Source organism: Ursus americanus, chromosome 1 (assembly GCF_024610735.1).
Source record: "Ursus americanus isolate L20-20 chromosome 1, mUrsAme1.1.p, whole genome shotgun sequence".
Classification (NCBI taxonomy): domain Eukaryota; kingdom Metazoa; phylum Chordata; class Mammalia; order Carnivora; family Ursidae; genus Ursus; species Ursus americanus.
In genome coordinates, this window is record NC_142127.1 from 102,635,101 (window position 1) to 102,651,070 (window position 15,970).

Sequence of the window (15,970 nt, forward strand, 5' to 3'; positions counted from 1 at the left end):
GTATTTCAACGCCCCTTGTATTCCCGTCTAAACTTCAGTTCACTCGTGGAGTGTGAACTCCACGCCCCCACGGCTAAGGAGGTTTTCGCCTTCGCGAAGAAATTTCATTTAAGAGGAAGCACTCATGTCACTTTCGGAAGAGGCGAAAAGTTAAAAAATGCGCGTTGGGGGAAGCCGACCAAGTGCGGTCGTGAGACACTGGCAACTCGCAGAACCTCCTGGAACCAGCCTCTTGGAAACAAACAAAAACGCGGGGGGGGGGGCGTGTGTGGCTCCCCGCCTCCCGGTCCGGAGACGCGGGGGCACTGAGGTAGCGCAGGGGCCAGCAGGGTAGGCTGCACAGGATGCGAGATCGTCCCGCGTCCTCTGCCCCACGCCGCGGCCGTGCGCCCCCTCCCCGCGGTCCCGGCGGGGCGGGACGTGAGGCGGCGCGGACTACAAGTCCCAGGAAGCCCAGAGGCGGGCGCGGGGCGGAGCCTGGCGCAATTCCCCGGGATCCGGCGCGCTGGGAAGCGCCGCGGAGGACGCAGCGGCGGCGGCCGGAGGGCGGTGAGCGCGCGGGCGGGCGGGGCGGAGGCGGGGCCGACGTGGGCCGGAGCCCCTGCGTGCCAGGGAGGGGGCCGGCCGGGCAGGCGGCGAGCGGAGCTCGGAGCGGCTCCGCGGCTTGCGCGGCGCCTGCGGCTCGGTCCCGGCTCGGCGGGCGGCGCACGGCAGGCGCGGCGCGGGGGCCCCGGCGCGCCGGGCGGCGCAGCACGCAGCGAGCGGACCCACGCCGCGGCCGGGCGCCCGGAGCGGCGCGGCCACTGCCCGCGGGCCGGCCCTCGGCCCCGGCTCTCGGAGCGCCGCGGCTGCCTGGCTTTAATGGCTGCTCGGCGGGGCAGCGCCTAGGGGTGGAAGGCGGCTGAGGCGCAGGAAGGCGCCCGAGCGAGCCTCCTCCGGGGCCGGCCGCGCCCGCCGCGGCGCGCTCCATGGGGGCCCGCTGACCCGGGGCGCCGGGCCCGCTCGCTTGCCGGCCGCCCGTCCCGGCCATGAACTGAGTCCGCGGGCCGACCCCGCGCCTGCTCCGCCCGCTCCTTTCTTCTCGCGCCTCCTCCGCCCGCCGCCGGCGGGCCCGGCTCCCCGGGGGCTGCGGCGCCCCGGGCGCGGTGGCCCGCGGGCCCCGGGGCACGGGGCGGCGGCGGCGGCGGCGGCGGCGGGGGGCGCGCGGCTCCGGGCGCGGCGCCTGCACCATGAACTACCAGCAGCAGCTGGCCAACTCGGCTGCCATCCGGGCCGAGATCCAGCGCTTCGAGTCGGTCCACCCCAACATCTACTCCATCTACGAGCTGCTGGAGCGTGTGGAGGAGCCGGTGCTGCAGAACCAGATCCGGGAGCACGTCATCGCCATCGAAGGTGAGGGCCGGGCCGCCGCGGGGCTTCTGGAAAGCGCGGGGGAGCGGGCGCCCCCGGCGCGGCGGGGTGCGCGCGCGCGCGTGTGTGCGTGCGTGTATACACACGCGCCGGGCCGTGGCACGCGGCTGCCCCGCGGAGGGAGCTTTGCGGTGCTTCTTGTCCTGCAAGGCCGGGAGACTGCGGAGGAGGAGGCCGAGGGCGCCGCCAGCTCTGCTGTGGAAGATGGGCCGGCAGCGTTAATTTGATAATGGGCAGTAGATTCTCGCCTGTGTGAAGGTGGCTCGATGCTGCCGCGTCCCGGGCCGCCCTAGTGATCCGGTCCAAACGATGCCTGGGGGCAGCTGGAGGGGTTGGTGCCACCGGACCTGTGACACGTTACCAGGCCAGGGCCGGGCGTATTGCTAGACGTTGAAGACGTTTTGGGAAGTGTAACTGCTGGGCTAGGGGCTCAGGCCAGCGTGTTTAGGCGGGGCAGGGCCGCCCCCTTCGTGTCTTTGCCCAATTCAGGGGGCGCAGTGGAGGCCGCTTTACTGAGCCCATGCAGACAGCCAGCCCCGGGCTGCAGGCTGTGTCGTGTCCACGTGCCTGTCCACCTGCCTCTGTGCAAAGGCTGGTCTCCGTAGAGTGTTTTCTACCAAAAGTCTTGGGCCAAATTAGAAGCAGAGCCTTCCCTACCAGGAGGACAGGGGGGTCCGTCAGCCTCAGGGTCTCACTTTCACAGGTGCAGAGGCCACCTCCCCTTCCAGCTTGTCCCATGAGGCTGTGACCCTGCAGGAGAGGTGCTGCAGACTTCCGCCTCTCTTGGGCTTGTGTTCTCTTGGGATTGAGTGGCTCTTATTTCTCTGCTAGTGGGTTTCGGGATTGTCTCCTTGCTCTGTCCATTTGGCAAGATCCACCTGGGGGACAAGGTGGGATGTCAGTATGGACTGTGGAGTTCTGCCCCAGCCACACTCAGTCGGCAGTGTTTCCTCTCTGTTAGCCAGAGGTGGTACAAGGCCTGCAGGGTGGGCCATGATACAGACTGTCCTAACCAAAGGCCACTGGGGCCGCTGTTGAGGAACATTGAGAATGTTCCAAGGCCTTGCAGGAGTTTGTCCAAAAGCCTGGGTACAGGCAGTCACCCAGCTCCCCTCCATCTGTGACGGCATCGGCCGCAGGAGGGCTTTGCTTTGGCACCATGCAGTCTGAACTACTAACCCCAGAGCGTCTTGGTTTGACACTTGGCCAGTTAGTTGGGGAAGGTGGATGTTGTGGTGCTGATTCTCTTGGCATTTGGCAGCCCCGTGGACTTGAACCACGTCCCGGCCAGGCTGCCGATTGGCCAGCTGCATCCATAGGGCACTTGCTAATTCCCTGGGAGGATCTGAGCAGTGCTGCAGCCTGTGTGGGACCTGGCTGTCGGAGCACATGGCCGCCTTGTTGGCAATTTAAGATGCTTCCAGATTCCCTGAGAGGTAGAGTCCCCGTGTACCTCCAACAAGACTTGTGGGAGGCCATGGGACCTGCGCGCATCTGCCGATGGCTGGGTGATGTTGCACGAAGGTTCCTCCAGAGCCTGAGTGCTGGCTCTGTTGTGGTCAGAGTGAGAGGAGCGCTGTGCCTGTTTCCCTTGTCTCTTTGCAGCTCGCTGGCTGTATCCACAGAAGTCTGATGAAACACTTTGAAAGCTAGTGGCAAGTATTGAATGCGCCTGGCCGAGTGCACCTCGTGGCTGTGCCGAGACCTCTAGCTGAGTGTGATTCATGACGCCTCGTTTTCATTTCTCATTCGTGAAGCCCAGCTCTGGGGTCTCGAGCACTTCCAGCAAAGCAATCTGACTTTCTAGCAAGAGGATGTGGTTACATTTTTCTTTTCTTTTCTTTCTCTCTTAAAAAAAATATTATGTGGTTCCTAGATGATCGTTTTTGGTAGCTTGATGTCTGCCTTTACCATGTGACAAGTTAAGCCCTTTCTTGGCTGGAATCCTTGTCATTTTTAATAAGACTCAGAATCAGTGAACAAATCCTATTTGGGGCTTTGATGATGTATTATTTTTCTGTTAGAAAAAGGAATGTCTATGTTGTGTTTGGCTGTTAATGAGGCTTAAGAACCATTCGAATATGTTTCTGTTCTTTGCTTTACTGTCAGCAATGATACCACCTTTCATTTGTATGGAACTTTAGCAGAAATACTCTTGGATTCATCATCTCATTGTGTGGCTGTGCCAACCCTGTGAGAATGTGGGCCAGCTTCATTATCTTCCTGTTGTAAAGGATGGCAGTTCAGGGAGGGATAATGACCTCCTGAACATTTGACTGAGGTCATTCAAAGTCTGGTCTGAACCAGAGGATGGTTTGAATAGAGAGCCTAGTCTGTACCATGCAAAGCACCTTACACTGACTCTTCTAACGAAAGGTAAGTTCATTTGTGATAATGAAATGTCCTCTCTCTCTGTGCCAATTTTAAGATATGGTTGTGATTTATGTCTGTACTGTTGATGTTCTGGAAATTGAGAGGATTGCTCAGTTGTGGCAGGGTGACATTTTTTCTGTGAAAAGAACACTGCAGAAACAATTTTGTGTAATTGTGCAGCGTGTGGGTTATTCACTCATACGGAAACCAAGAGAGTGGCCATGGGGTACAGAGACTGCAGACGTTGTTCGGAGGAGCCCAGGGCTGTAGGTGAGCACTGCCCCGAGCGTTTTAGTAATTCAGATGTACACACGTGCCCCGAGGGAGCACCTTGCTGGTCAGGATGACACACTGGCCAAATGTAAGTCTTTCTGAATTTAAAATAGAACCATTTCTAATCAGGAAAGCCTGTGCACATCATAGCAGATAGTTTAAAAATCATTTGTCCCACCAAACGGAAAACAGTCTGCATTTCAGAGGCTATCCAACTAGCCTCTCCCTGCTTCTGTGGGTACATATACAAAGTTGGATTGCTATTTACAGTTTCTTGATTAGCATATCGTGAGTACTTTTCAGTGTTACAAAAAATCTTGGAGATACAATTTCTTATGTTGGCATAATCATCCAGCACTTGGCTGTGCCATAATTTATTTAAAATTTTCCTATATTTTTGGTGTTTTCAGGACTTTTTACTGTTGGCGTGAGGAGTGGCCTCGTCAAAGGATGTTTAGCTAACATCCTTTCAGAGCTCATTTCAGAGTGGTTCTAAGTGGGTCTGGATTGGAAAATCTCTTAGTGATGGGCTCAACTGTGTATATCTTATTTGAAAGAGTTCACCAAGATTCCCAAGTGAGAGTGGCTCTGTGGACCCTGTTTGCAGGTGTGGGAAATGGGATTTTGTTTTTGTATTAAGATATTATCTCATCCAAAAAAAGTATTTTTTTCAAATTTTTATTTCAGACTTTGAGAGATTTATTTTTTTCTCCTAAACCTCTGGATTTTAAGGAAGCATTACTAGTTGTTTTCAGATTTACCTGATCAGGTTTTTGGGGTGTCCCACAGGGGTGTGGCATGCTCTGAAATATAGCTCTGTAGCATGGATGCTCTCCATACCCAGACACGAGTCTGGGACCCACTGCTTCCAGTGTGCACAACTTGTCTGGTTCTCTTTTAAAAAGTCTGTCTGGGCTTGATGGGTCTGAGGTAAATGAGTCAACTGCCTTTCTTGTTAAATAAAGCTTGTTCTTCTCTCAGGAATAATGCCTCTGTTAGCCGTCGCACATTGTAATTCAGCTTGCCAGTAGCAGAACTGTGCTGGGAATAACAAGGCAGCGGGCTCCTTTGCTGGGGTAGTGGTTGAGCCCCCAACCAGCTTTCATGCCTTCACCCTCACCAGGTGGCAGATTCGGGGAGCCAGGCTCCCCACTGGCCCCACCGGTGGTTTGTGTGGCTTCTTCTGGAGAGGCATGAGAGCCTGGTCTGTAGCCAGAGACTGCTGCCTGGCGCCCCTGGAAAGGGCACTTTGATGGGGGGATTCTAGGGCTGAGCCCCCGCAGTGGGGGACCTGGGAAGGTAGGGTGAGGGGCTCCTTAATCCCATGATCCAGCTGCAGTGTTGAGTGTCTGTGGACAGCAGAGTGCTAAGTGCTTCCCCTGCATCATCTCAATTCATCCTGCGGTGATCCATGACATAGATGCCACCTCTGAGGTCCCGGAAGTGTAGGAGACTTGTCCAGGAGAGTTGACCTGCGTTGGTCTGACCTCAGCGCTGGCTCTGTAGCTTCTTATGAGACAGAGTGGAGCTCCTGGTTATTCACGGTTTCCACAGGCAGTATGTGCCAACATCCCAAGCATGTGTTTCCTTTACCCAAGATGAAGTGGGTTTGAGAATGCTGTAGGTAACTGGGAGTATTATGTTTTCTGTAAAGTTGCTTAGCATGGCAGAACTTGTAAGAGTTGCTTTTCATATAGGAAATTATTTAATCTGGTTGTTGCGTGTGTACGTGTCTAGGGAACAAATACCTTCTTCCTGCCGTGGATGAGCATAATTTTTCTTTGCCAGTAGTGACTGAATTCATAATATTTCAGGTTTAATCAAAGGGTGCAGGTATGGGGCCTTTTAGTTATTGATATAAATGTTGCAGTTTCTTCCTTAAAAATAATTCTTAGTTGGCTGTTCCTTGCGTCCAGGTTTAATTTCATACCTTCCCAGCATCCAGCTCCCCCACAGTGCAGATGTCCCTTCTGGCCTGGCTGATGGCAGCATCTTCCCCTACCTCTCCCAGGCAGAATTATGGCCTGCCTGCTCTGTGTCCTTCGGCTCATCTCTGGCCTGAAGGACTGGGAGCTTTTTGAGGGCAGAAATACGGTCCCGTTCAATTTTTATGTCCCTAGTGATTCAGTGTGTCACGTCTGGCCCTTGGAGGATGCCCAGGAATTGTTTGTCGATTGGCTCACTTTCCAGAGGGGCTGACATTTTCTCTAGAGTTTGAGTCTTTTTGCTCCTTGTTGGTAATATAAATAGTGTTTGTCTTCTGGCAGAAGTTGAGGGCGTTTTGAAACTTGTCACAAGAGTACAGTCTTAGGGCTGGGCACCTTTTGGATCTGATGGGTTTTAGCTTGGGTAGAAACTGAATACCATGTGATGTTTGGGGTGGAAATCAGATTTCTTTAGTGTGTGTAGGAGAAGGGAAGGATCCGCTTGCTGAATTCTAGAACCTTTTCCAGCCAGGCTATCTGCAAAATGTGGGTGTTTCTTTGTGTTGGGTGACAGACATGATGTATCTTCAATGCAGCATTGAGAGCTGTGGTTCTCAAAGTTGAACGTGCAATCAGATTACATGGTGGGCTTGGGAAAGCAAACTACTGGCCCCCAGCCCCCAGGTTTCTAGTTCTCTAGGTCTGGAGTGGGGCCCAAGAATGTGCTTTTCGAATGAGTTTCCAGAGGCTGCCAGTGCTGCTGGTCCAGGGACCGCACTTTGAGAGGTGTTGCTGTGGGTGGAGGCACTCCGGCGGGAAGGGCGTCTTTGGGCTGGCTCTCTGGCACGCGTTCTTTCCTGCAGGTGACAGGTGAGGGTCACAGAGCTTAAACATCGTGGAGAAGGGATTTAAATCCAGGTCCGAACGGGTTCACGTCTGTGTTCACTCTACGTCCGCAATGCCGAGTGCCCTGTGAGGGAAGGGGTCAGACGGGGGGTAGACATGATGAAGGGGGTCCTGTAGGGAGTGAGGACCAGCTTTAAGTCGCAGTGTGCTGTTCTGTGCGCTTTCCTTCCAGTCTTTGGGAGATAGTTGCTGTTTCGTGGAGTCTCCCGTGTATTTAGATGGGGTTCTTCAATATTCACTTGATACGCTCGTTTGTCCGATGATAGCGTTTTGTCATCACTGGTGTGGAGCTAAAAGAGCCTTTAAGGGAAGGAGGCGAGCTGTGTGTTCTTAGCAGCCTGGGAGGGCTGACAGGGAGCCTGAAGGAAGTGACTCAGAAGGGAGAAGCGGCTCGAGCAGCTGCAGGAACCTTCACAACAAAACCTGTGGCCCTGTTACTACCACCTCTGGGTTTTTTGGTCCAAACCAGACTTTTTATTTGGTTAAGACTAAAATCCCTTAGCTTGCTTCCTTCTTTTTTTCCTGTGTGCCCTGCAGGTGTTTATGGTTTGTGAGTCTCGCTCTGGCTTGTTTTAACTACTGATTTGGTCTTGTCTCGTGTTTCTCAACATTCAGACAAACCCAGCCGCCCTCCCCCCGCACCCCCTCTTCTCAACACTGCCGATCCTTTGAGTCCTTGCTTAAGTGATTGAGTTTGGCAAAGCGGATCAGGCTTAGTTATTTTTAAAATCCAGGGTTCGGGGTTCTGATCTGGTGCTTAGCTACATAATTCCTTCCCTTTGTTAAGTACCTTTCTCCGAGGAGCAGAATGCACTCTGCAGATGTCAATCTGCTATCTGTGCAGCATCTGTTATTTCTGCACAGGGGATGAGAGCGAGGCTTTGTATGTGCTGCCCTGGGCCCCCTTCTTGCGGGAGTTCTGTGCTTCTGAGGGGCTGAGAGGGATTTTGGGTTCTTGCTTTATGGTGTGGGAAGCCGGCACGCAGGGCTGCGAGTGGAGTGACTTTCCCAAGATGCAGTGCTGACCCATCCAGGGGCAGGGTGTTTCAGGTCCGATTCCTCCAGCCTCCCTGCGCTCTTGCTCACAACTGCCCAAGGCCAGAAAGGGGGTGTCTTGGTGGCCTTTGGGGGTCGTGAGGGAAGGAGAGCAATACCACCCCCACCAGAAGAGGTTGTTAATGGACCCTTTGAATAACCAGCCAAATAGCTTGTCTGTGTGCGAGGTCGGAACATTTTCCATAAAGAGCAGGCTAAATATAGGCTCGCGGGTGGGGACCCGGGCCCAGGAGGGGGCTGTCATCCCTCAGATATTGTTTCTTCCACTGGTAATCAGAACGTGCCACCAGCCCGGAACAGGTGGCCACCCTGGGCTGTCTGGGAACAGATTGGTGTTTTTGTTTAACCAGGGGCTCATTTGCAAATTTCACACTTCTCCCGCTGTTTGGTGGGGATTGTCTTTTTTGGGCTGCAGTGTTGGAGTATTTGTACGGTGTTGCTACACAGGCAACTGTCTCGTCTTCAAAGCTGCTCATGCCGTCTGCCTGTCGTTAGCGTCGTGGCTTAGAGGCAGCTTTTTGGTTTTTATTTTTCAAGGGTGGGAAACACTTTTCATGGTTCTGGGAGAATTCAAATAATGACCGGCCATGTTCACGAACGATTGGTGTTTGGTCTTAGCAATGTCAACATTCAACAGGCTCTCAAACAGAACCATGTTGATTTCCAGCTTAGGACGCAGCCTCACCGAAGCTCCTGTTCCCGTGTTCTCAGATAATAGTCTTCAAGGGAGAATAGCGTCTTTAGGAGGTCCATTCAGTTGAAGTTCCAAGAGTTTTAGTTGACAGGGACATACCAACAGTATTGAGGAAAGGAAGAAGTTAGAATTTTATTTATTTATTTTTTTATCAATGCCTGCGACAAAACAAGGCCCACCTTAGTTTCCTGGCAGAGTTTTTACGTCTTAAGTAGGAGGCCAGGAGGTGCTCTCTGTGTGAGGGCGGGTGGTGGCCTTCGGCAAGATGGGGTGTTGCAGGTGAGCTAATTACTTGCTAGTTTCTGTAATGAAAATGAAATTGATTTGGAGAGAGCTGATGCCCTGAGAGTCAGCTGTTTGTGTTTCCAGTTGTCCTTTTCTGTGAGGGGTGAGTGGGCATGTTTTCCAGGGAGGGCACTTTCCCAAAGCCTGCCTACCCATCCTTCGTGGGTGTTTTTAAGGATCTGGGGTGCTGCTGTGAGCCGTGATTCCCTCTCCTGTTCCAACACGGCTGCTGGTAGCGCAGGCTGGTAAACCTGATTTCAGACAAACAAGAGTATTGTTTCAGTTTAGGGTCAACAACCAAGTCCAGGTCTCTGATTGTCCACATGTTATTATTTCAAGTTTGGGATTGCTAGGACTGCGACTACTTAAGACTCCTGAATTTTTTTGAGCTCTGTTTTCACCTAGAGCATAAATATAGAAAGATGCCCAAGTCATTAGGGAGGAGGTTTTCACAGACTGAGCCCATGTGTGTAACCAGCATTCAGATCAAGAAACAAGGTGGTCAGCACAGCCAGGACCGTCTGGGGTCTGGGTTGCGTGTAGTGAGAGGAGGTTGCCTCTGTTTGTTTGTGTGTTCTACCATTGATGGGCATTTGCATGGTTTCCTGTTTTCAGCTGGTATGAACAGCGCCGCCGAGCACATTCTCGTCCTGTCTTCTGGTTCCTTTCAGGTGCCTGGGAGTGGAGAGCTGTGTGGCGCTACCTGTGTGGACACAGCGGTCACGAAACCAGTCTCTCTGGTGGGTGGGCAGCCCCTATCTGGAGAGACCTTTCGTTGCTGTTCAAGGTTCAGTTCACGTGGCTCAGGGACTGCCTTCCTCCTTTCATTTTAATTCTCTGCATTGTTTGTTCATAAATAATTAAGTGGCTAATAAATTTCCGGCACTGTCTTAGACTTTAGGATTTTTCTGTGGACTGTTAAATCCTTGTTAGTTGAATAATTACAGCTCTGTAAAGGGAGCTGTGTGAGTGAAATCCTTCACCGGGAAGTACTTTCCTTTAAAACGTGGATGGCACAGTCCCCCAGAGGCCGGAATGGGCCCCTTTGGGCTCTCCCTGGCTCTTGGCAAATCAGTAATCAGTTGGGGTGCTCTTGCCGGAGGATCCCAGCCCGGTCCAGAATCCATCTCGCCACCCCCATCCCGGGTGTTAGATAACCTTTGGATCTGGGTTGGCATTTGAAAGGAAACTCATTTTCTACTCTGGGCCTAAGCTGTTCTGTGGTCTAATAGGTACATATTAGCACTCCTCTGTTTCTGTTGTTTGTAGCAATTATGTGCAAGACAGGAAAGAGAAAAAAAGCTAAGTGTTGCCAAGTCTGTTACTCTCAAGGGGTTATTTTCTTTGTTCCTTCTAATGTGTCCCAGAGCTGCCCATCCTCCCCCACAAAGGCCACACTGACTGAGGCCAAACCTGGGAGCTCATAAGGATGGAAGGGTGTGTGCGTGCCTGACAGCTTGTCCAGTAGCTTCACACAGGCACATGTTTATTTTGAGGGATGGGGGTGGGAGGGCTGTGTTTACCTTCCCTGCCTAGCGTGGGAAGTGGCCAGTGTGAGAATCAATGGGCAAGATTTTATTGAGCACCTACAATGGGGCAAAGGGCAGTTTTTTCATCTGGGGTGGGGGAGGGTAGACAGATGTGCAGGACCTGAGTCCTTTTCCCCGCACACTTTAGATTCAGCTCAGGAGGGCACAGGAATACAAACTGAAATAACCGGCCACAGTAGTTCAAGGCCATGTGGGAGAGCGAGGGCTGCCTAGCAGGGAATGGGACTAACCCAGCCTGGAAGCTGGGTAGGAATCAGGCAGTGGTGGGCTTTCTGGCTGCTGGGTAATGGAACTGACACATCTGGATTGAATCTCAGCCTACAGAGAATTGAGGAGTCCGGGATGGTGGAGAAGAACCTTGCAAGCCCCAGAGAGCAGGTCGGGAGCACTTTCATTGGGGAGCGGGACACTAGTGATAATGGATTTCCATTTGGGGAGGGGAGCACCGTGATGCTCAGCTGTGGCCCCGTGGGCTGGGGGGTGTTGGCATCTGCAGTAGTGGGGACTGGCAGGGAGGGCCCAAAATGGGGAGCGACATCCAGGCTGTTATAGGGGAAGGTGGGAGTACAGAGACAGGCCCCAAGGGATGCTCAGGGAGGTGCAGGCCTGTGAGCCTCAGGATGGCAGGAGGGGGATGAGAGACTGAGGTTTGATCCTGGGAACACAAGAGTGGGGCCTTGTTGAGGGGATTCCATCTATAGGTGTCCTGAGGTTTGGGTGGAGGGTGCTTGTCCATGCACAACAGTATGTGGGATTTGTGGAAGAGGGCCCTGTCCCTGTGGGGTTGGTTTGCATGTCTGTGGAACAGGCTGAGACCAGGCATCTAGGATGTATTGTGGCCTCTTCCCCGCTGTAGACTTTAAATGGGTATCTGAGGTGTGCAGACGTGGGTCCCTCAGGGGTATGGCCAGCGTGTGTCCCTGTCCAGGCGCTGAATCCATCCACGGGAGGCTCACCTGATGGAGCTGGTGCTCACAGACTCGGGATGGGGGTGGCCCCTGAGGTCCTGCTTGTCTCCTGGCTAACTGTGCCTTTTTCAGAGCAGTGCAGAGTGCATACCCCATGATGCTTGGTTGATGTGTCTATCGATAGCTACATCTAAATTTATATCTTTACATCTGTATCTGTACAACAGTCTGTGGCTTTGTCTGTTAGGTGTGTGTAATTTCCACTTAATGGCTTGAATCCATAGACTTGTAGAGCCAGCTGTCAGGAGTACAGAGGTGAATGGGCCATTTGCCCTGGGTAAACAGGACAGGTGTGTGCTTTGGGCCAGGTGTGTAGTGGGCCAGGGAGGTAGCGAGGGTGCCATGAAGAGGCCCCGGGGGCTCCTGGAGGATGCCTTGTTTGAGCCCCAGAAGGCAGGAAGCTAATGACATGGGGCAGGGGGTGTTGTTGACAGGGCAGCCTGTCATCTTGTATCAGGAGGCCTTGGAAAACTCTCATCTTTGCCCAAAGAAATCTCACTGTCTTCACACAAAAAAAGTCAGTTTCTGTTTTTTCACTTAGAAAATTCAGTTTTACTGAGGTTTCTCCATCTGTGTTTGCCTTTCTGGTCATCTCATGCTGGGGAATAAAAAAGTTACTTATCTCTTTTTGTCCACAGTCTAAATCTACAGGTCCCCCCCCCCCCCACCCCATTTCAGACTTCCCAAGCCCTACAGTCTTTCCCTAAATTCCCAGCTGGCTAGGAGACTGGAGTGGTGCTAAAATCATGGGCAGGTGTGGTTTGTGCTTCACTCTACGAGGTCCCTCGGCCCTGCCTGGATGCCAGGGCAGGTCTGCAGGTGCTGGCAGGGCGGCTTTTCCTGCAGGTGCTTCAGAATTCCAGAGTTCGACATAAGAACCTGTGTTCTTCTAGAATTCCACCTTCTCCTTCTGATGGAACGCAGGTTGCTGTGCACTCAGATTTTTCATTTTGCAGGTTGCCTGCTTAGAGATAGAAGAATCATAGACCGGTACGGCCTTACTCATCTGGGGAGATCGGGCACCCCTCCACTCGTTGGTATTAATATTGGGACGTTTTGTGTTGAGCAGAGTGTGGTAAGAGGCAAATGTTCATCTGAGTGGACAGAGCCCTCATCCGCCACTGGGGTCTTAGGCATCCCCTTCTGTGTCTGCTTAGGGAGGGGGACTATGCCACTAGTCTAGGGCCTGGGAATCATACCAACAAGGCATTTTGTGACTAAGAGATGGAATTTGCAGATTAACCACAACTTGAGGAATCTTTCTTTTCCTCAACATTTTGTGATGAAAATTTTCAGACATACAGAAGAGTAGAAAGAATGTTTGAGGGAACTCTTCTGTCCCCTTTGCCTTGCTTCTCTCTACTCGTTAGTGTTGTGTATCTTCCCGTCCAGGAGGATTGTTATCTAGCTTTTTCTCTAGATTGCAGTTTTCCAAGGCTCATCCACTTTTGGCTTGGAATCCAAAGGATTTCTGGAAACGGTGCCCGTCAGGATGTCCTGGCATCCAGGTTCAAGGTGCAGCGCCAGCAGAGAGGGGGCAAGGTGCTGACTGTGGGTCGAAGGTGAGGGGGTCTCATTCTGCAGGGGAGGTGGTTTAATTTGGTCTTTGGAAGGACAGCTTTTTGTTGTGTTAATGTTGATTCAGTTCAGATGTGAACCCAAAAGGAAGCTTTGACTTGAACTCTGACTTGAATTCCCCATTTCAGTGTGTTTGGGAGGGCAGCCCCTCTTCGGGCCTTGGTGGTTTTGGGGGTGGGGTTGCACAAAGGACTTTGTTTTTAGGAGTAGACAAAGAGCTGATATGGAAGACAGCGTTTTCTTGTTTAATAAGTTACATTGTGATCACTTCCCGGAAGGAGAATGATGTCAGGGAAGATCATAGCTGCGGTGACTGCGTGGCCTGTAGCGGACAGACACCTCTTGCCTGGGGATCCAAGACAGGCTCCTGCCTCAGTGACTGGCCATGGAATTCTTGGGACACTCGTGTCCGTTTAGAAGCCGTGGGATTGAGCTTTGATCTCAAGGTTCCTCCTGTCTGTGACTGCCACTGCCCCATCCGTTGCTCCTTATTCCACCAAAATGACCAAGTCTGGTGGAGGTGGAGGTGGGGATGGAAGGGTGGGGAGGAGATGGTCAGATGAGGCCAGACTGCCTCAGGGCCTTGTGTTGAATTGTTTCATCCACAGTATTCCTCCTCCAACAAAGTCAGAGAGCGAAATCCCACTCAGTAGAGCAATATCCAGCAGAAGGAAGGAAACGTGTGTGTGTGTGTGTAACCCGTGTGGTCCATAGAAAAACTAGCTCTGACACGGGTGCGTCTGTTGAAGGCTTCCTTCTAACCCCTGAGCATGTGCAGGGGTGTGCGGAAGAGCCTCGTCGATGATAATCTCCATCGCTCTGCAGTACTCTCGTCCCCCAGACTTAGTCAGAGACAGTAAAGAGCAGGTGTGCAGCTGTCTAACCTGGTGATGGTGTGTCATTGTCATCGTAATGGGCATGTGTTAGAAGCTGCCGGAGTGATGAACACATCTGTTATGTGTGTGATTTATACGGTAGGTTTTAAGGCAGATCCTGGAAGTCTAATTAAGCTCTCAATCACGTTCCTGGTTCATGAGTTTGAGGGAGCAGCCTTCAGAATTGGAGTTATCCTGGCCCTGAATGGGGGCGCTGAATTACAGTGTGGTTCCTGTCTCTGCAGTGTTAATTGCAGTGTTAATTATAGAACCTGATTATCAGCCCCAAATTCCTGTTCTCCCGACTGGGCCCAAATGGGGCATGTCTTCTGGGTTGTCCTCAAGCCAGCAGTGACCTCACAGTGGGCTGGTGGAGTCCCCAGCCTCCTCCTCGTCTGCCCCCTGCAGTGCTGTCCACATCCTGCCCAGAGCTGGCCAGACCGGCGGCCTCAGGGGTACTGAGCCAGCAGATTCCTTCCCAGATCCTCTCTCGAAGTCTTCACCACACAGAGTCATCTCCAGGTGGGCCCAGCTTCTGCTGGCCAGTCAGACTCTCCTCTCGCCTTCCCGGGGCTTCTAGCATCTTTATTCACGGTCCTGCCTTTGTTTCTTCGCCAAATTTCGGTTTGAATGGGCCTGTGTGTCCAAAATCTCTAGCTGGAGCTTGGGCTTTAGTTTCCGTTTTGTCACGGTCCTGTGTTCGGTGCGAGCAGTCTTTGAGCTAAGGGGGAATTGATGGCAGAATGTGTCTAGGTTGTCACATCTTTGTCACCTCAGCGAAGAGTTGAGTTTCTGAAGAAGAGGTTGGTGGCTCGAGTGCCCTCCCTTTCTCCCTACTCCTTCCTTTCTCACAATGTGGGAAAGCTTAGCTTTAGAATGTGTCATCTGTGGTGGGACAGGGGTACTTTGGTTCTTCCAGCTCCGATTATGAAAGGATGCTCCAGCCTCATTCATGTGTTATCACCGTGGAAGGCGTTTCCAGAAGAGTTGCCTGTACATTTCATCTGGTCATTTCCATAACAGGCAACCCAAATTCTCCTTCCGGCTTGACTCCCTCTGCGTATTGAAAGGCCTCTTGTTTCTGAGGCCTTATCTTAAGTGCTGCTTCTCGGGGATCCAGGGCCGTCTGCCTTGCCGGACTCCCCATCCCTCCCTCCCTCTTCTCCCTCTGTCTCTGGTGTGTGTGCATGTGGATGCGTGAGGGTGTCTTTCCCCTGTTTTATCCTGACAGCAGCCCAGCAGCCTTGGCAGTGGCTTGTTCACAGGAAGGGTGGGCGGTGGAGTCATGCGCGGACTGTCTGCATGGGGGTCTGCACCTTCTCATGCCAGAGAACAGTTCCTCACCCTGCTGCAACCACCTGTTGACTGTGAAGACGGTCCCTGCCTGAGCATTCTGCGGGAAGATACCATGTAAGAGCTAACTGAAGTGGACTTTTCCAGAGACTCGTGTTTGGAAGATCCATTTTCCATGGTTACTGTTACCTTGACTCTTGTTTCATAACTCCTGTTAGATACTGGGGTTTTTGGAGCTTGGGTTCCAATATTTGAAAAACATGATTTAAACTATGGCGACTATGATAATTGCCTTTTTGGGGCTTTCTGGACCTGAAAACAGGAATCGTAATCAGAAACTGGAGTTTATTTGACCAAGAGTTTCTTTGTTGGCTTGAAAATATGCTGCCGGGAACACTCCTGATGAGGAGCTGTCAGGCTGTGTCCACAGGAGCAGGGCCGCCGAGCCTCACGGCCACTAATGCAACCCTAGCACTGACGCTTGTTTTCCCCAACCCACGTCCATGCCGCTCACTCCTCCCTCCACACTCTGCAGAGATGGGGAGGCAGGGGCTGGTGGACAAGGGGCCGAAGGGACGGCACTTAGACTGAGAGCCCAGCCTTCTGCTTATGGCGTTGGCTAGAGTACGTCTTCCTGATGGTTTCTCTGTGAGCGTTGCGATCTCAGGCTGGTTTCTGCCTTCTTCCTGAGCTTGAGGGAAGCTGGAGCTGGAACAGCCACTTGCTGATTCTTTCTCTGTAAAGCCCCAGGCAGCCAGGTCATACGTGGGCTGGGCCGAGGCTT

At 52.7% G+C, this 15,970-nt stretch overlaps 1 protein-coding gene across 2 annotated transcripts in view; it reads left to right on the top strand.

The window, feature by feature from the left end:
* Positions 1 to 711: 711 nt before the first annotated feature.
* Positions 712 to 15,970, top strand: part of AGAP1 (ArfGAP with GTPase domain, ankyrin repeat and PH domain 1) — a 530,989-nt gene continuing 515,730 nt past the window's right edge. The window contains exon 1 of one of the 2 annotated variants that reach the window (XM_045794054.2): positions 712 to 1,392. In XM_045794054.2, coding sequence (XP_045650010.2) covers positions 1,230 to 1,392 — 163 coding nt within the window. In that variant the 5' untranslated portion in view covers positions 712 to 1,229. The remainder of the gene's footprint in view (positions 1,393 to 15,970) is intronic. The other variant, XM_045794055.2, reaches the window with a different exon arrangement.